The sequence below is a fragment of the Chenopodium album genome, chromosome 1 (assembly GCF_948465745.1).
Source record: "Chenopodium album chromosome 1, dcCheAlbu1.1, whole genome shotgun sequence".
Taxonomy (NCBI): domain Eukaryota; kingdom Viridiplantae; phylum Streptophyta; class Magnoliopsida; order Caryophyllales; family Amaranthaceae; genus Chenopodium; species Chenopodium album.
Genome location: NC_137834.1, coordinates 67,702,100 through 67,717,121, shown reverse-complemented (window position 1 = coordinate 67,717,121; position 15,022 = coordinate 67,702,100). Strand labels below are relative to the sequence as shown.

Sequence of the window (15,022 nt, the reverse complement as noted above, 5' to 3'; positions counted from 1 at the left end):
GACACTTAAATTGAATAATCATCCGAATTGAATAAAAACCCGATACTCAACCCGACCCCAGAACTTCTAATTAAGGTGTAACAACAACCTCACGTGCCAAAACAACGTTTGTTAGTGCTAGCTAGTATTAGCAATGAATAAGGTGGGTTGAGTAATGGTGGTTGGGGTAGAAGTTCTCAAGTGGAAGAGGCAAGAAAACTTGAGAAAGGACCGTGGTGGATACACACTCACACGTGCCTAACATACGTGTCTCGCAATATCTCCTTACGTCCAACATCTCTTCATCACACCTTGGCAAACTCCTTCCACGTGGACCCACTTTATACTGTCTTCTTCTTATTACCCTTTTCACCCCTCTTTTCTTTTTCTCTCTCCTCTCTATCAGTCAATCTTACCACCAACATCAAAGATAATTCATTCATTTTTTCCCAAATTATTAAAAAAAAAAAAAAAAAAAAAAACACAAAATCCTCTTTTCAGAAGAGAGAGAAAATTCATGAATTTTAGGGTTTTTGAATTTGTAAAAAATTGTTGAAAATTGATTCAGGAATTCTGGAGAATTTTCAAAAATGGCGACGCCATTAACGGGAATTGGACATAGAGATGGAGGTGGAGTTGCGATAATGGCAGGTCCTGTTAACGCTGTAGATCCTTCACCTCCGAATTCGTCGTCTTCATCTAAAGCTTCGTTGAAGAATTCAGCTCAGAAATCGCCGATTTTGATTTTTTTGTTCTTTCATAAAGCCATTAAAGCCGAGCTTGAAGGTCTTCATCGAGCTGCGATTGATTTTGCTACTAATCAGGGGAGCGATATTGAGCCGTTGCTCGAGCGGTATCATTTTCTTCGTTGTATTTACAAGCATCACTGTAATGCTGAGGATGAGGTAGGTTGCTGCTGTCTTGTTTCTTTAATTTTGTTTATAATTTTGTCGATTACTCGAGTTTTCGGGTTTTTTCTGCAATTTAGGTGATTTGAGGTAGAGTTTTGATGATTCTGAGATGCTGTATTCGTTTTTTCTTTATTAATTGCTGTTTTTTTTGGTGTGTTATTCGGAATTTAGGTTAGTGGAAATGGAATTATGGAATATACTCAGTACGCTAAGTATCTTGTTTATGGTTGATTAGCTTGTTGCAAATTAGTGGATTACGAATCGTTGTTGCAAATGTTGTATCCGGAATGATAGGAGAAGAGGGGATAGAAACAAGAGCGTGGTTTAGAAATGCTGATTGGCGTTGTAGCTTGAGAGTATAACTACGTAGTAGCACATACTCACTAGGCAAGGTTTCATGTTTTTGGTTAACATACTCGTGTAATGTCGTTGCAAATCATTTACGCTTTGTTTGGATAGCAAAGAAGGAAGGAAAAGAAGGGGAGGGAAAATGGAGGAAGGGAAGGGAAAAGAAAGGGAGGAGGAGGTGAGCTCCATTTTCCCTCCAAATCTCTCCAATTTTAGAGAGATTATGGTTATTATAGAGAAAGAGAAAATGGATCCCTCCCTCTCCTTCCCCTTCCCCTTCCTTCCCCCAATCTTTTACCCAAACAAGAGATTTTGTCCCCCTCCATTTCTCTTCTCTTCTTTTCCTTCCATTTCTTTCTATCCAAACAAAGTGTTAGTTTGATTTGTGAATAAGGATTTCAGCAATGAGATAGCTCGGTTGTAAGAGAAAATAAGTGAAGGGAAGAGAGGAGAGGAGAAAGGAAACAAAAAGAAATAAAGAGTGGTATAGATATACTAATTGGCTTTGTATGTCCAATGTGAAATTATGCACCGGCACACTAACTACTCACTAGGCAAGGTTTTAACGTTAATTGTCGATGCAATTGTTTATTCAGAATACAAGATTAAATGAGATAGTTGAGTTTAAGAGAAAAGAAGGGAAGGGAGAGATATGAAGAGAAAATTGTAATAAAAACATGGTTTTGATATACTAATAGGCCTTTTAGCTTGATTGCAAGTGTTTATAGTCTATGTATCTGATGATGCTGTTGATGTACAAAGCTGTAATATATTTCTAATTTTGTCAAAGAATGTGCGATTTGAGGACGAAATTCTCGTGGTATAGAATGGAGCAGGACTAGTGTTTGCAGCTGGAAAACCTTTTATCATAATTATGCGATTTAATCTCTTTTGAGTGTTTACTAGTCTATCTTAAGACTTCCTCAATTCCTTTTTGTTTTGTTTTATTTTATTTCTTTTTTTTTTACAATTTTGGCAATTGATTTTCACACTTTCACCCCCATAACCCCACAAAAGTACTTATTATTTTGCCCACATGCTTACATGTTCCACGTGCATCCCGCATTTCATTCTCTTTCTTTTCTTAATTCTTGTGCAATTAGTAAAGGTCAAGAACAGTAAAGAACATAGGTATATAAAATTTGGAAACTTGTCACAGTTTTGGACTTTTGGGTGATTCAGCCTGTTCTGGCTTTGTGAAGTATCTCAGATCTTGTAGTTATGAAATTTTGGAATAAATTGCAGGCTGATAGATTGCTTGGCAACCTTGTGAGTATTTGTGATTTTTCATAATTGGGGCTGGATTCTAATTATATGTGGTCCAATTTTTTTTTAATGCCTTTTTACCTTTTAAGAATGCTCAAGAACTATCTTAGTCTGGTGGACATGGTGGAGAATCTTGTCACGTTAGAACTTGTCTTGACCAAGTTATTTGACTGTACTTTCATTGGACTTTGAGTCATATATTGGTTGTGTTTTTTTCTCACTTCTCTCTCTGTGATTCTTAAAATCCTAAACACACTAGGCGAGTAGGGTTGTCATTGGCTTCAATGTGCAAAGAACGAGATTAATTTAATGGTCCAAATGTCCAATAGAATGAGGAGAGATAGAGCACTAGAAGTGGACCAATGAGTAGTGTTTCCGGATGAAAGAGATGGGTCATTGGCTCTCCAAGTTCTAAATCTCTCAGTACTAGTAACTGAAACCCTTGGAGCGGTGAATATAAAACAAGGATTTTAATATGGCAAAGGAACATTCTTCCCTTTTGTTTTTACCTACCATCTTGACATAGTACTTTTTACATGAATCAAAAGCTAAAGCTGGCATTAATGGCTGTCATAATCTGTTCTGAATTCACAGGTCATCTTCCCAGCTCTTGATATTCGTGTAAAAAATGTTGCTAGAACTTACTCTTTGGAGCATGAAGGTGAAAGTGTACTTTTTGATGAACTGTTTAAGCTGTTGATCACAAAAGTACAAGATGAGGAAACCCACCGTAGAGATATAGCTTCTCGTGCAGGAGCCCTCCAAACATCAATTAGCCAGCATATGTCTAAGGAAGAAGAGCAGGTGCTGATGTACTTTCTAATCTACTATGCTATTGATTTCTTTTTGTTTCTTAGATTTATAATCATGATAACTGCTAGGGTTTAAAGATATCCAAAACAAGAGAAAGTCAGATTCAGATCCAAATCTTTAAACCTGGCAGTTCCATACATATTTAGTGCGATGCTTATTCCAATGTGTGTGCTTTATTTCAGGTGTTTCCGTTGCTTATTGAAAAGTTCTCTTTTGAGGAGCAGGCATCATTAGTCTGGCGGTTCCTATGCTCTATACCTGTTAATATGATGGTAGAGTTTCTCCCTTGGCTTTCATCTTCTGTTTCCGCTGACGAGAGTCAGGATATGCAGAAATGCCTCCGCAAAATTATTCCAAATGAGGATCTTCTTCATAAGGTTAGCATTTGAGCTATACTATATAAAATTCTTCCGCTATTTCAATTGCATGTTTGCTTATATTTTTTTTTTTTTGAACTTGGAGGTCATTTTCACCTGGATGGATGGACCTAAATTGGATGAACTTCGTACAAACGGTGGTTCCACGGTGCAGTGCTGCATAGACTCTAAAACATGTGCTTCAGTGGGGCAAGCCAAAGGTTCATCCTGTGCTTGTGAATCTTCGCAGGCTGGGAAAAGAAAACGCATCAAACTGAGTAGTTCCATTGCAGATTCAGATCTTAGTTCCCCTATCGATGAGATATTACTGTGGCATAAGGCGATAAACCGAGAACTTCTTGAAATAGCAGAAGCTGCTAGAAAATTGCAGATAAATGATGCATCATCATCTGATCTAACTGCATTCAATGAGAGGCTTCACTTCATCACTGAAGTTTGCATATTTCATAGGTAATCACTATGTGTCTCCATTATACAATAGACTAAACTTATAATCACATTGTACTCTTGGAGGTTTCTTCTTACAGATTTTTCCAACAAAAAATCTTTATAAATAACTTTGTACCAATGCTAAGTAAGCTGCATCTGAAGATTTTACTTTGGTAGCAACAGAAGACAGTTTCAGAACTTTATTTTTACTTATGCTTGAATTTTACCTCTTGTCTATGCCTTTGTAAAAAGGGAAATCTTTCTCTATGTAGGTAGTTTACTTCCATGAAGCATGTAAAACCATTGTTACATTTTTCAGACCCTTTACTTTTTTGGGGGGTATGGAAGGGTTAGGTGGGTGGGAAGGGGCTGATTCAATACCAATTTGAGATAGGGATATTTGTACACAGCATGAGAAAATAAACTAGCAAAAAAATGTTTATAATAGACTTCCTGGGCAACCCTGTTTTTCATGTATTTTCTCTATTATCCAACTTCCAAGCAAGATGTTGGATCACACCATTTTCCCCTCTTCAATAATAAGTTTCATGAGGATTTAATGGTTTACAAGGGTTAATCATTAATCATGTAGTTATTTGATGTCCTGATGGATGTTCCAGTTGCTTTAGCAAAACTGTGTATTTATTTAAAATCCCTTTGTGCTCATTATTCCACTCAGATTTTGTTCCTGCCTTGTTTAACTTTAAGCAGTATTGAATAGTACTGATCTATGAAATGCTAATCCACTGGGGCCCCATTGTCCCTTTTAATCGTCATTACTCATTAACATTGTGCATGTAGCTTGATGCTCACTATTTTCTGCTTCTAAGGTGTGACATGTGCTTTAATTGTTTTCTTACAGTATTGCTGAGGATAAAGTTATATTCCCTGCGGTAGATGCAGAACTGTCATTTGTGCAAGAGCATGCTGAAGAAGAAAGTAAATTTGAGAAAATCAGATGCTTAATTGAGAACATACAGCTTGCGAATGCAGACTCGTCTTTAGGCGATTTCTACACAAGACTATGTACTTATGCTGATCAAATAACCGGCACCATACTTAAGCATTTTCATAATGAGGAAATTCAGGTTTGTTTGTTGTAAATAAAGTGTAAGCTTACAGTGTGTAGATGTTGGGTTTTCAAGTGTAAAAGAAGATTTATGGAAGAGACTAGACTAATCAGATAGGTGATAAAGAATAAAGATAATGTCCAAAAGCTAATAAAGTAGCTCAATACTGTAATTATTGTTTTGTGGAAAATATTATTGCATTGCAGATTGAATGGTTTGTTAGCAAGGTGTTGGTCAAAATTTTAGTTGTTTATATTTTCATTCTAGTCACTACACGCACTCTTCTTGATTTTTCATGGGTTACATTTTGAAACGCCAGGTACTTCCACTAGCCCGAAAGCTATTTAGCCTGCAGAGACAAAGAGAACTTATGTACCAGAGCTTGTGTGTGATGCCATTGAAATTAATTGAACGTGTATTGCCATGGCTAGTCAGATCTCTTAGTGAAGAAGAAGCAAAGTGCTTTCTTAAAAATATGCATATGGCAGGTGATATTACATTTTTGACATTCTGTGTTTACAGTATATCATAATATTGTGGCTACTTCATATTCATATTCCTGTAGAAGTTGTGTGCAATATGCTCACTTCCCATTTCTTATACCTCTTCTGTCTAATGCAGCCCCAGCTGCAGACGCTGCACTAGTTACACTTTTTTCTGGTTGGGCGTGCAAAGGTAGTAAGATGAATGTCTGCTTGTCCTCAACTGCAATTGGTTGTTGTCCAGCTAGCCTGTTGAGTGGGGAAGATGATGAACACCCTATTGTTAGCAAATGTACCCCGTGCTTATCTAATGGGGATAGAGCTGCTATGACGCAACATGATGATGAAAATCGGCCATCCAAGCGGAGTAACATGGCATCAAAAGAAGAGATTGATTATCTTGAAGACAGAAAAGCAGGTGGCTTCCAGAGGTTATCCTGTGGTACTCTATCCTGTTGTGTTCCTGGTTTGGGAGTTGATAATGGTCACCTGGTAGTGGGTTCACTAGCTGCTGCAAAATCTCTCCGTTCCTTGTCTCTCAGTCCCACTGCACCCTCTTTGAACTCAAGTCTTTTCAATTGGGAGACTGAGATAAGCATTTCAAATAGTGGGTCTACTACAAGGCCTATTGATAATATATTCAAATTTCATAAAGCAATTCGTAAAGACTTGGAGTACTTAGATGCTGAATCTGGAAAATTAAGTGAATGTGACGAGGCATTTCTTAGGCAGTTCAGTGGGCGATTTCGACTGTTGTGGGGACTATATAAAGCACATAGTAATGCGGAAGATGACATAGTGTTTCCAGCGCTTGAGTCCAAAGAAGCTCTTCACAATGTCAGCCACTCTTACACTTTAGATCACAAGCAAGAAGAGATGCTTTTTGAGGACATATCATCTGCATTATCTGAGCTTTCACAACTTTGCGGAGCATTGAGTAGATCTAGTGCTGCTGAAGCTCATCTTGGATATGATTCCGACACTGGTGTCTCGAATGATGATTTGAAGAAGTACCATGACCTTGCCACCAAGCTTCAAGGAATGTGCAAGTCTATAAGAGTAACTCTTGATCAGCATGTTTTCCGTGAAGAGCTTGAGCTATGGCCTCTGTTTGATAAACATTTTTCCGTGGAGGACCAGGATATAATTGTTGGCCGCATAATTGGTACCACTGGAGCAGAGGTGCTTCAATCTATGCTACCATGGGTAACTTCTGCACTAACTCAAGAGGAACAGAATAAGATGATGGACACGTGGAAGAACGCAACCAAGAACACTATGTTTAGTGAATGGCTTAATGAGTGGTGGGAAAGAGCTAATCCCTCTCAACAATGCTCAGCATCAGAGATAAGTTCTGCGCAAGGTTTGTGTCTTACCTACAATGCATGTATAAAGCTGCTGACCAGATCCTTTTATGTATATAATTTGATAAACCTGTGTCTTGAAAAATTTTGGTTTTAAAAAAAATTTCTATAATTTCATCAGGCCATGATGTGTGCGATGCTTTAGACTCCAGTGATCAAACTTTCAAGCCTGGATGGAAAGATATTTTCAGAATGAATCAGAATGAATTGGAATCGGAGATAAGAAAGGTCTCTCGTGATTCAAGCCTTGATCCAAGAAGAAAAGACTACTTGATTCAAAATTTGATGACCAGGTTCATTTCGTTTTCATTGCTGTATCAATTTCTATTGTGGAGCTTTTTCTGATGCTAATTTATTTTTGGTTTTTTGGTTTGTATTATTAGTCGCTGGATCGCCGCTCAGCAGAAGTTTTCTCATGGAGGTATAGGTGAATCTTCTAATGGCGATGACCAGCTAGGATGCTCTCCATCATATCGGGATCCTGAAAAAAAAATCTTTGGATGTGAACACTACCGAAGAAATTGCAAGCTTCGAGCTGCCTGCTGTGGAAAATTGTTTGCATGTAGGTTCTGTCATGACAAAGTTAGTGACCACTCCATGGATAGGTATTTTATCTTATTATCCTAGCTCTTGCTCCACCAATATATTTTTTTAATTTTTTTGGGTGCTTACCAATATGCTACTTTACTCCCGATCAGGAAAGCTACCTCTGAAATGATGTGTATGCGGTGCTGTAAGATCCAGCCTGTTGGACCCGTTTGCTCAACGCCTTCTTGCAATGGACTTTCAATGGCCCAATATTATTGTAACATCTGCAAATTTTTTGATGATGAGAGGTAAAAATGCATGTACTGGACTTACCTTTGCCTACTTTTTGGCATATTTGTGAAGTTTGAATTCAAGCTGCTATTTTTTATTTTATTTTATTATATTTTCGTATCGGATTCACCTCTGGCCTCTGGGCATGTCGGATTTATTAAGCTATTACTATCATTCTGGATGGAAGTTATCCAGGATCATAATTCACTGGCCAGAATGTATTGTAAGCAAGTCAAATACTTTGATAGGTTTTTAAATTACTGTACCTTGGGTGACTTAGGCGTAGTCAATATTAGTGCTTCCTAATGCAGTATAGTATATTCTCATGAATGTCTGTGATCAACAGCTTAAGTCAGCTGGTATTTGCAGAAAAGAGGCAATTTCTAGAGAGCTAGCAATTTAACTAATCATATTGTCTTAAATGTCTGTGAAGTCGTATCCTTAGTGTCTTCAAAAGTGATTGAATGGGAAATTGAGTTGTCTTGAAAGTGTAAAGGACAATGCTTCATCATGATATTATTAGGCTTATAATGTTTTAGGCTTATAATGTTTGGACAATTAAGAAAGCAACTAATCGCAGAAAAGTGAATGCATCTTTTGTGGGTAATGTAATTTGTGACAATACAATGAATGAGCAGGCAATGCTAGGTGATGAGACTCACTTGTAAGTGAAATGCTTGACTTATTGTTGGATGATTGTAAAATCCAATTTGGGAGACTACCCAGGTGTATAAGAGGTGTAAAACCACCAAGGAGTATGAGAGATGTGAAACTGCAATGTGTGCAAGTGAGTCTAAGGCAGATGACCAATTCATGTGACTATATGAGTATTCTGCCCATAGAGGAAAATTCAGAATGCCTAAAAAGGTGATGAAAACAAAATTTTGTGCTGGATTTGGGAGGTCTTTTTAAGTTGTTTGTGAACCAGGATTTAAAAGTTTGTTGCTTAAAATGTATAATATATATGTATAGTGACTAGTATTTTTTAGTGAAGAGGACCTTGGTTTTGCACTTGTATCCTATTCTATATTTTAAGAGATGATTGGTGGATTATGGTTTCATAGAAGGGGCCAGTGCTACCTATTCTCTAGTTCTCTCAGCAACAATAGTATACTTGTGGACAAGATTAAGTAGTAAATTTTCTAATTTTGTACCCATCTATATAACATTATTGCCATACTTTTTTTCAACTAGAGGTGTATTGTGCTTCTTGTGATCCTGTCTGTGTATTACTTTATTGGTCTGTCTTTGTAGTTTTTAAGTACTGCTAACTTATGAGGTATGAATATGATGCTTTGCCGGAAAAGTATGCAATTAGATAATAAATCAGCAGGAGCATATATTTCATTGACTGACTTGAGTTTACTTTTCTGCGTTGGAGATTTTTTTTCCCTTTATGTTATGTTCCAGCGGTGCATTCCTTCTCTAGAGACTAGACTTTAGCCATACAGTCGATACAGAGCAACCTATGCCTAAGATGATGTAAATTTGTAGATTATGGGGTTATAGAGTTTTATTTGTTTCAGTAGCTCTATTCTACTTCAAAGCTGGTTGTGCAGGATTGGCATTGTTTGAATGGCAGAATGTGTTTCAGTGGCTTGGAGTATTGCAGCTATTTTTACTGATAGTCTTCTTTTTTCTACAATCTTTTCTTCAGGAGCGTCTATCATTGCCCCTTCTGCAACTTGTGTCGAGTGGGGAAAGGGCTTGGCTCTGACTTCTTCCATTGTATGACATGCAATTGCTGCCTGAGTGTGAAGCTAGTCGATCATAAATGCCTTGAGAAAAGTTTAGAAACAAATTGTCCTATCTGCTGTGACTTCCTCTTCACATCAAGTGCATCTGTCAGAGCTCTTCCTTGTGGCCATTATATGCATTCAGCTTGCTTTCAGGTTGGTAGATGGCAGAATTTTTTTGTTACTTGGTTTCATGTTCAACTTATGTAATAAAATTTGATGAATAGTGCTTGAGTTCTCTCCTCTTTGCTGTGATGTCAGGCTTATACTTGCAGCAGTTATGTTTGTCCGATTTGTAGCAAGTCATTGGGAGATATGGCGGTGAGAATGTTATTTATGCTGTCGTGCATTTTATAATATGCAATCTTTATTTATTCGTTTGTTGAATCATGAAACATGCTTCATGAATTGCTATAGAAGTATCTGCCACTTATATTTCCCGAAATTATTTCCTGTACTGCATTACTACCAAAACTCTCTTCCAAGTGAATATAATAATGGAAACGGAGTCTATTAGTTTATTTATGCAGTATAAAATATTAACTATGTTTAAAGCTGTATTAGATGGATAATATTTTATTGCTTAACCATAATAATCATGTAAAATAGTTCTGAAACATAATAATTATAATACAAATGCTATGTAGAGGAATGAACATGAAGGTGATCAGGGCATAACATGTCTATTAGCACATTACTAATATATTGTTGGAAAGCCTTTTATAACAACTCCTAAGACTATAGTATGAAAATGCGGTGTCCTATGTTAATGATTTTTCCTCGTGGTCGACTATTTTTTTGAAATTTATGTGCCTTTTTAGCTTTGACCAGTTGATTACAATTGTGGCATTTTTTTTATTACTACCTTTGTCCCAAAAAGGATACACTCACCTTTGCACGAAGTTTTAGGTGTTACATGGTTTGGTTATCCATTGTTATTTATTGAAATAATAGATGCGGTAGGATGTGGTTTTACCTTTTCTATGTGTGAACAACTTGAATTGGTGAGTATGGAGACTATATCTAGCAAAAATGATGACCTATTTCTCCTATTCAAACCCAAAGTGACTTGTCACAGCTATCCAGTACAAAGTTAACCCACCGAAATCAAACTTTATTTGCTTTCTCTATAAGCTAATTTTTTATTAACTTAAAATTGACCCAACTCAAATGGACTCAACCGGTGCCAAAAATTCCTCTCAAATGACTCACACCCATTGTAGTTAACCCAAATGGAATAACCCTTTTACCATCTCTAGTGGGGACCAAACTTCTTAGTTGTAAGAACTCTAGGTCCTTCGTTGCAAATAAATCAATGGTGTAAAAGAGGTCCTTGCTTGCAACTTATTAATAGTTGTATCTAGAAGCTTACCAATGTAGAGCTACATTAGATGTTGGTTGGGTCAAACTACATAGGTCTACAAAACTATGTAGTTTCACAAAGCCCAAAGCATGTGCTGTCAAATAAAACAAATAAATTGTATGTGAGTAATTTCTCCTTTTTTAAAAAAATTAATGTAGTAGCTTGCAATTGTGGAGGTTGTAACTTAATTTGATGTAGTTTGGGAATAATGTTGTAGCAAGCCAAAGCTACATCCCTTGTAGCTATCCATTGTGGATTCTCTCATTAATATTTTAACAGCTACATCCCTTGTACCTTTGGCTTGCTACATCATTATTCCCAAACTACATCAATTCAAGCTACAACCTCCACAATGGCAAGCTAACATTTTGTAAATTTTAGTATTTACATGTTAAAAAAAAAAAAATTTAAAAATCAATGCCAAAAAAATAATCACATATAATTTATTCTTTTATATTGGACAACACATGCTTTTGGGCATTGTGAAACTACATAACTTTGTGGAGCTATGTAGTTTCACCCAGCAACTTCTAATATAGCTCCACATTGGCAAGCTAGTAGCTACAACTATTGAATATTTGCAAGCTAGGACTTATTTTATACCGTTGTGGGTGCTCTGAGGGTCATTCTTAAAATACAAGTATAAAGAGTATTCAGGAACAGAAAAAAGGAAATTGTAAAGAGTATTATTGGACGGAGGGAGTAACTTTTTACATAAGCTGTTATAGTGTTGAAAAATCAACATAAACAACAGTCTCTGTTATACAGCTATAAGGCCTGAAGAGAATGATGAGAGATAATTATTTTTTTTTTTTTTTTTTGAAAGCTGATGAGAGATAATTATTGAACTTATGGAATATTGAAAATCAGATAAAGCCTTTCAGCTACATCAGAATTCTGAGGGTTTATATTTTTTTATTTTTAAAAAAGACTAACATAGACACCTTCGCTTACAGTAATTGACTAATTCCTCGTATTTTCAAAAGCAAGTTCTCATCAGAAATACGATTACTTTAAACAAGCTGTCTTTCAAAGCTCACTATTGTTGGTGTTTTATGTGTACATTTTAAAGAGATTTTAAAATTGAGCACTCCATATTAAACAATCTTGGTAAAACTTTATAGATACCTGCTTTATGCAATAGCTGAAATGCAAATCAAATATTCTACTTTTGAACTGGCTTTAAATTTATAATGCTATTACTTATTCTTTAAAATTGAATTTTAAACAATCTTGGATGGGGATTTCATACTCTGTTTCTCTCTTCCTCCCCTTTTTAGATTTTATTTCGTTCCTAAAGGTGTGCAAAAATGTTATTCTCTCTTCATTCTGAGTTTTAGCATTTTCGTTATTGGTCATTTCTTTTCTCACTCCATGACTACTTTTAGTTTGTTTACTGTGATAAAAAGAAAGAAGCATATGCGACTTGCTGCAATTCTGATGGCAGACATTTGTGCCAAGATTAAGTAGAAAATGAAGTCAGTTTGAGATGTTTAAATTTATACAAGCACAATCTATTGAATTCAATTTGGAAAAACCTATGTATATTCTTCAAATCAACATTTGGAGGGTTTCTAGAGGAAAGTAAAGTTGGAGTTAGAGTTATTTATTGTAACAAACTCTAGGTTAATTTGCTACAATTCAAAGTAGAAGGGTGGATTGCACAAGTAGAGCTAGGCTATATTCTCTTAGATGGGGCGCTTGGTTCACAAATTGGTATGGCTTGGAATCAGGACTGAAATCAACATCTATTCACTTTGTTCATAAATTTTAAAATTTCAGTATTGGACCATTATTTTCTTATTTTGGTTTTTATCACCAAAAATCTATAATCGTGCATTGATAAAACTATGAAAATTCGATATTGGCAAACCGTTAAAACAAGATCCCACATGATAATATTTTTCCATATATATTTAGATTATATATGCAGTCAAAAGTTAGAGAGACCCAACTAGACCAGACCACCGATTCACCAAACCAGAAATTTTTAGACTAGACAACCCTAGTAAGTTCATATTGGAGAACAAAGCCCTAGTCTGGTTGAATAACCACTTTGCTGCCTGTTCTCCCCACCTAATCTAATTTACATACAGTGGGCTCTTCTATTCGTATATGTTTAAATATTGAAGGCTTTTTCTCCCACCTTCCCCCACTCCGCCTCCTCTTACTCTTGGAGAATCACTCACAGATGCTAGCAACAATCTGCTTAAGGTACAGCAGTTTTTTCTATTTCCGAAACGTGCATGTTAAAGGAATTGAGATTTGGCAGCTACTTTGTTTTTAAATTCTTAGTCCTTTTTCTTTCAGTAGTAAAATGACGTTGATAGATTAGAATGTGCTGTGTCATTAAGATCACTTCATTATAGGAAACTGGCGGTTTTTTTTCTTGCTCTATTGTTTTTGGCACTAACTAGAAAAATTATGTTTTCTTGCTCTTACGGGGTTCCTCTCATGTAGGTCTATTTTGGAATGCTTGATGCTCTGCTGGCTTCTGAACAGTTGCCTGAAGAATATAGGGATCGTCACCAGGTGAGGGCACGCAATAATTTTTAATATTATAATAATTGAAGGTACTTTGCCAGTTGGGTTCATAAAAAAATTGGTGATTCAGGACATACTTTGCAACGATTGTGGTAGAAAGGGAACTGCACGGTTTCATTGGCTTTATCACAAGTGCGGATCATGTGGATCATACAATACTCGTGTCATCAAAACTGGTCTGGTTGACGCCGGCAGTTCAACATTGAAATAACAGCAATATAGGTGTCCTTGTGGGTTGCTATACTGTATATATCTTGGCGGCGGTACATATAAAACTTTATTCTTTTTCCTCCCTCTACTCTATAATGTTGTAGTTTAAAAAGGGGTGGTGCGGGAAGGCTAAATTCTATGATTTCAAAATTTTTGGCCAAAGTAGGCAAGATTCAGACCGTCTTGCAGTTCCACGATGATTGCTTTTCAGGAAATTTGCAGAAACGAGTACATAGTACACACGTCCAATGAGGAAAATATTACTTTGATACCGTGTGTTAACTGATTGTTTTACTTTGATGGGGTTTGGGGCAGTTGCAACTCACAAATGCATAAGAGTAACATTAAGAGAGCGTTTGGGATGTTCTTTTAAAACAAGGGTGTTTGGAATGTGGATTAATGTGCTAGGGTTATTGGGCGGGATGAATATTCTTCAGGTACAGAACAGCTTCATTCAACCCCTATTTTTTTGAGATTAGGAAGAACTTGTTTTGACAGCATATCTTGAGGAATTTAAACAACTGCCTCAAATACAATGTTCAGAAGAACAAAACCCAACATCCACGAGCTTATTAGCCCATGGCAATTGGCATTTTGCACATACATATGTATATTCCTTTTTTGTGGATTCTCGTAACCTTGCTGTACGAAAATGGTATGCGCAATTAAAATGGATGATTGTAGCATTTTCCTTATTTGTTTGGTATGTATTGAGATTTTTTTAAAAAAAAATCTTATAACAAATACGGAGTACTAAGCTACATTAATATGCCTTCCATTCGCAGCTTCGCCGTTCCATTTTCTTGATCAAACGCACATTAAATAAAAGAAATTTTGAGTTTTACTATCATCAAAATACCCTGTTTGATTTTTTTACTACCTATTTAAAATTTTATTTTGTTTTGCTACCTAAAGTTGCAAAATATAGCTTTTGCTACCGCTTAACAGAATCTGCTAGGTTCTATTAAATGTGGCTTATCTCACTAATTCAATAAGTTTTGATCTTTTCGACTCAAACAAGAAGAAAAACAACATTAATTTTGATCTTTTCAAAAGAAAAGGCAAACATTTTGAAATTAATCCGGTTCACTTGAAATAACTTGCAATTTTCATGTTTTCATAAACTCAATCAATCTCTCTATTCTAATATACAAAACAAATATATATAGGCATATAATCCAACAAAAAAAAACCTAAAATATAAAAATAAAATCCTAATAAGCTATAATAATATCTTATAAAAAGATAAATTTTCCTCAAGTAATCATAGGAATAGTAACAAATTATAAAATATGAGTACTAACTTTTCGA

General features: G+C 36.0%; 1 protein-coding gene across 1 annotated transcript; it reads left to right on the top strand.

The window, feature by feature from the left end:
• The first annotated feature begins 357 nt into the window (after positions 1-357).
• Positions 358-14,406, top strand: LOC145557451 (zinc finger protein BRUTUS-like). The gene is made up of 14 exons (XM_081618637.1): positions 358-884; positions 3,099-3,308; positions 3,500-3,694; positions 3,780-4,144; positions 4,986-5,211; positions 5,513-5,681; positions 5,815-7,038; positions 7,161-7,332; positions 7,423-7,644; positions 7,738-7,875; positions 9,516-9,750; positions 9,856-9,915; positions 13,418-13,489; positions 13,572-14,406. The coding sequence occupies exons 1-14, from the start codon at positions 570-572 to the stop codon at positions 13,710-13,712; spliced, it is 3,744 nt and encodes a 1,247-aa protein (XP_081474763.1). The 5' UTR covers positions 358-569; the 3' UTR covers positions 13,713-14,406.
• The last annotated feature ends 616 nt before the right edge of the window (positions 14,407-15,022 follow it).

Bases quoted from the DNA above. Each gene is read 5' to 3' on its own strand.
- LOC145557451 (XM_081618637.1), top strand. From the start codon at position 570: ATGGCGACGCCATTAACGGGAATTGGACATAGAGATGGAGGTGGAGTT. The intron at 7,876-9,515 runs GTAAAAATGCAT...TCTTTTCTTCAG, and splicing joins AAATTTTTTGATGATGAGAG to GAGCGTCTATCATTGCCCCT. The intron at 13,490-13,571 runs GTGAGGGCACGC...TTGGTGATTCAG, and splicing joins AATATAGGGATCGTCACCAG to GACATACTTTGCAACGATTG.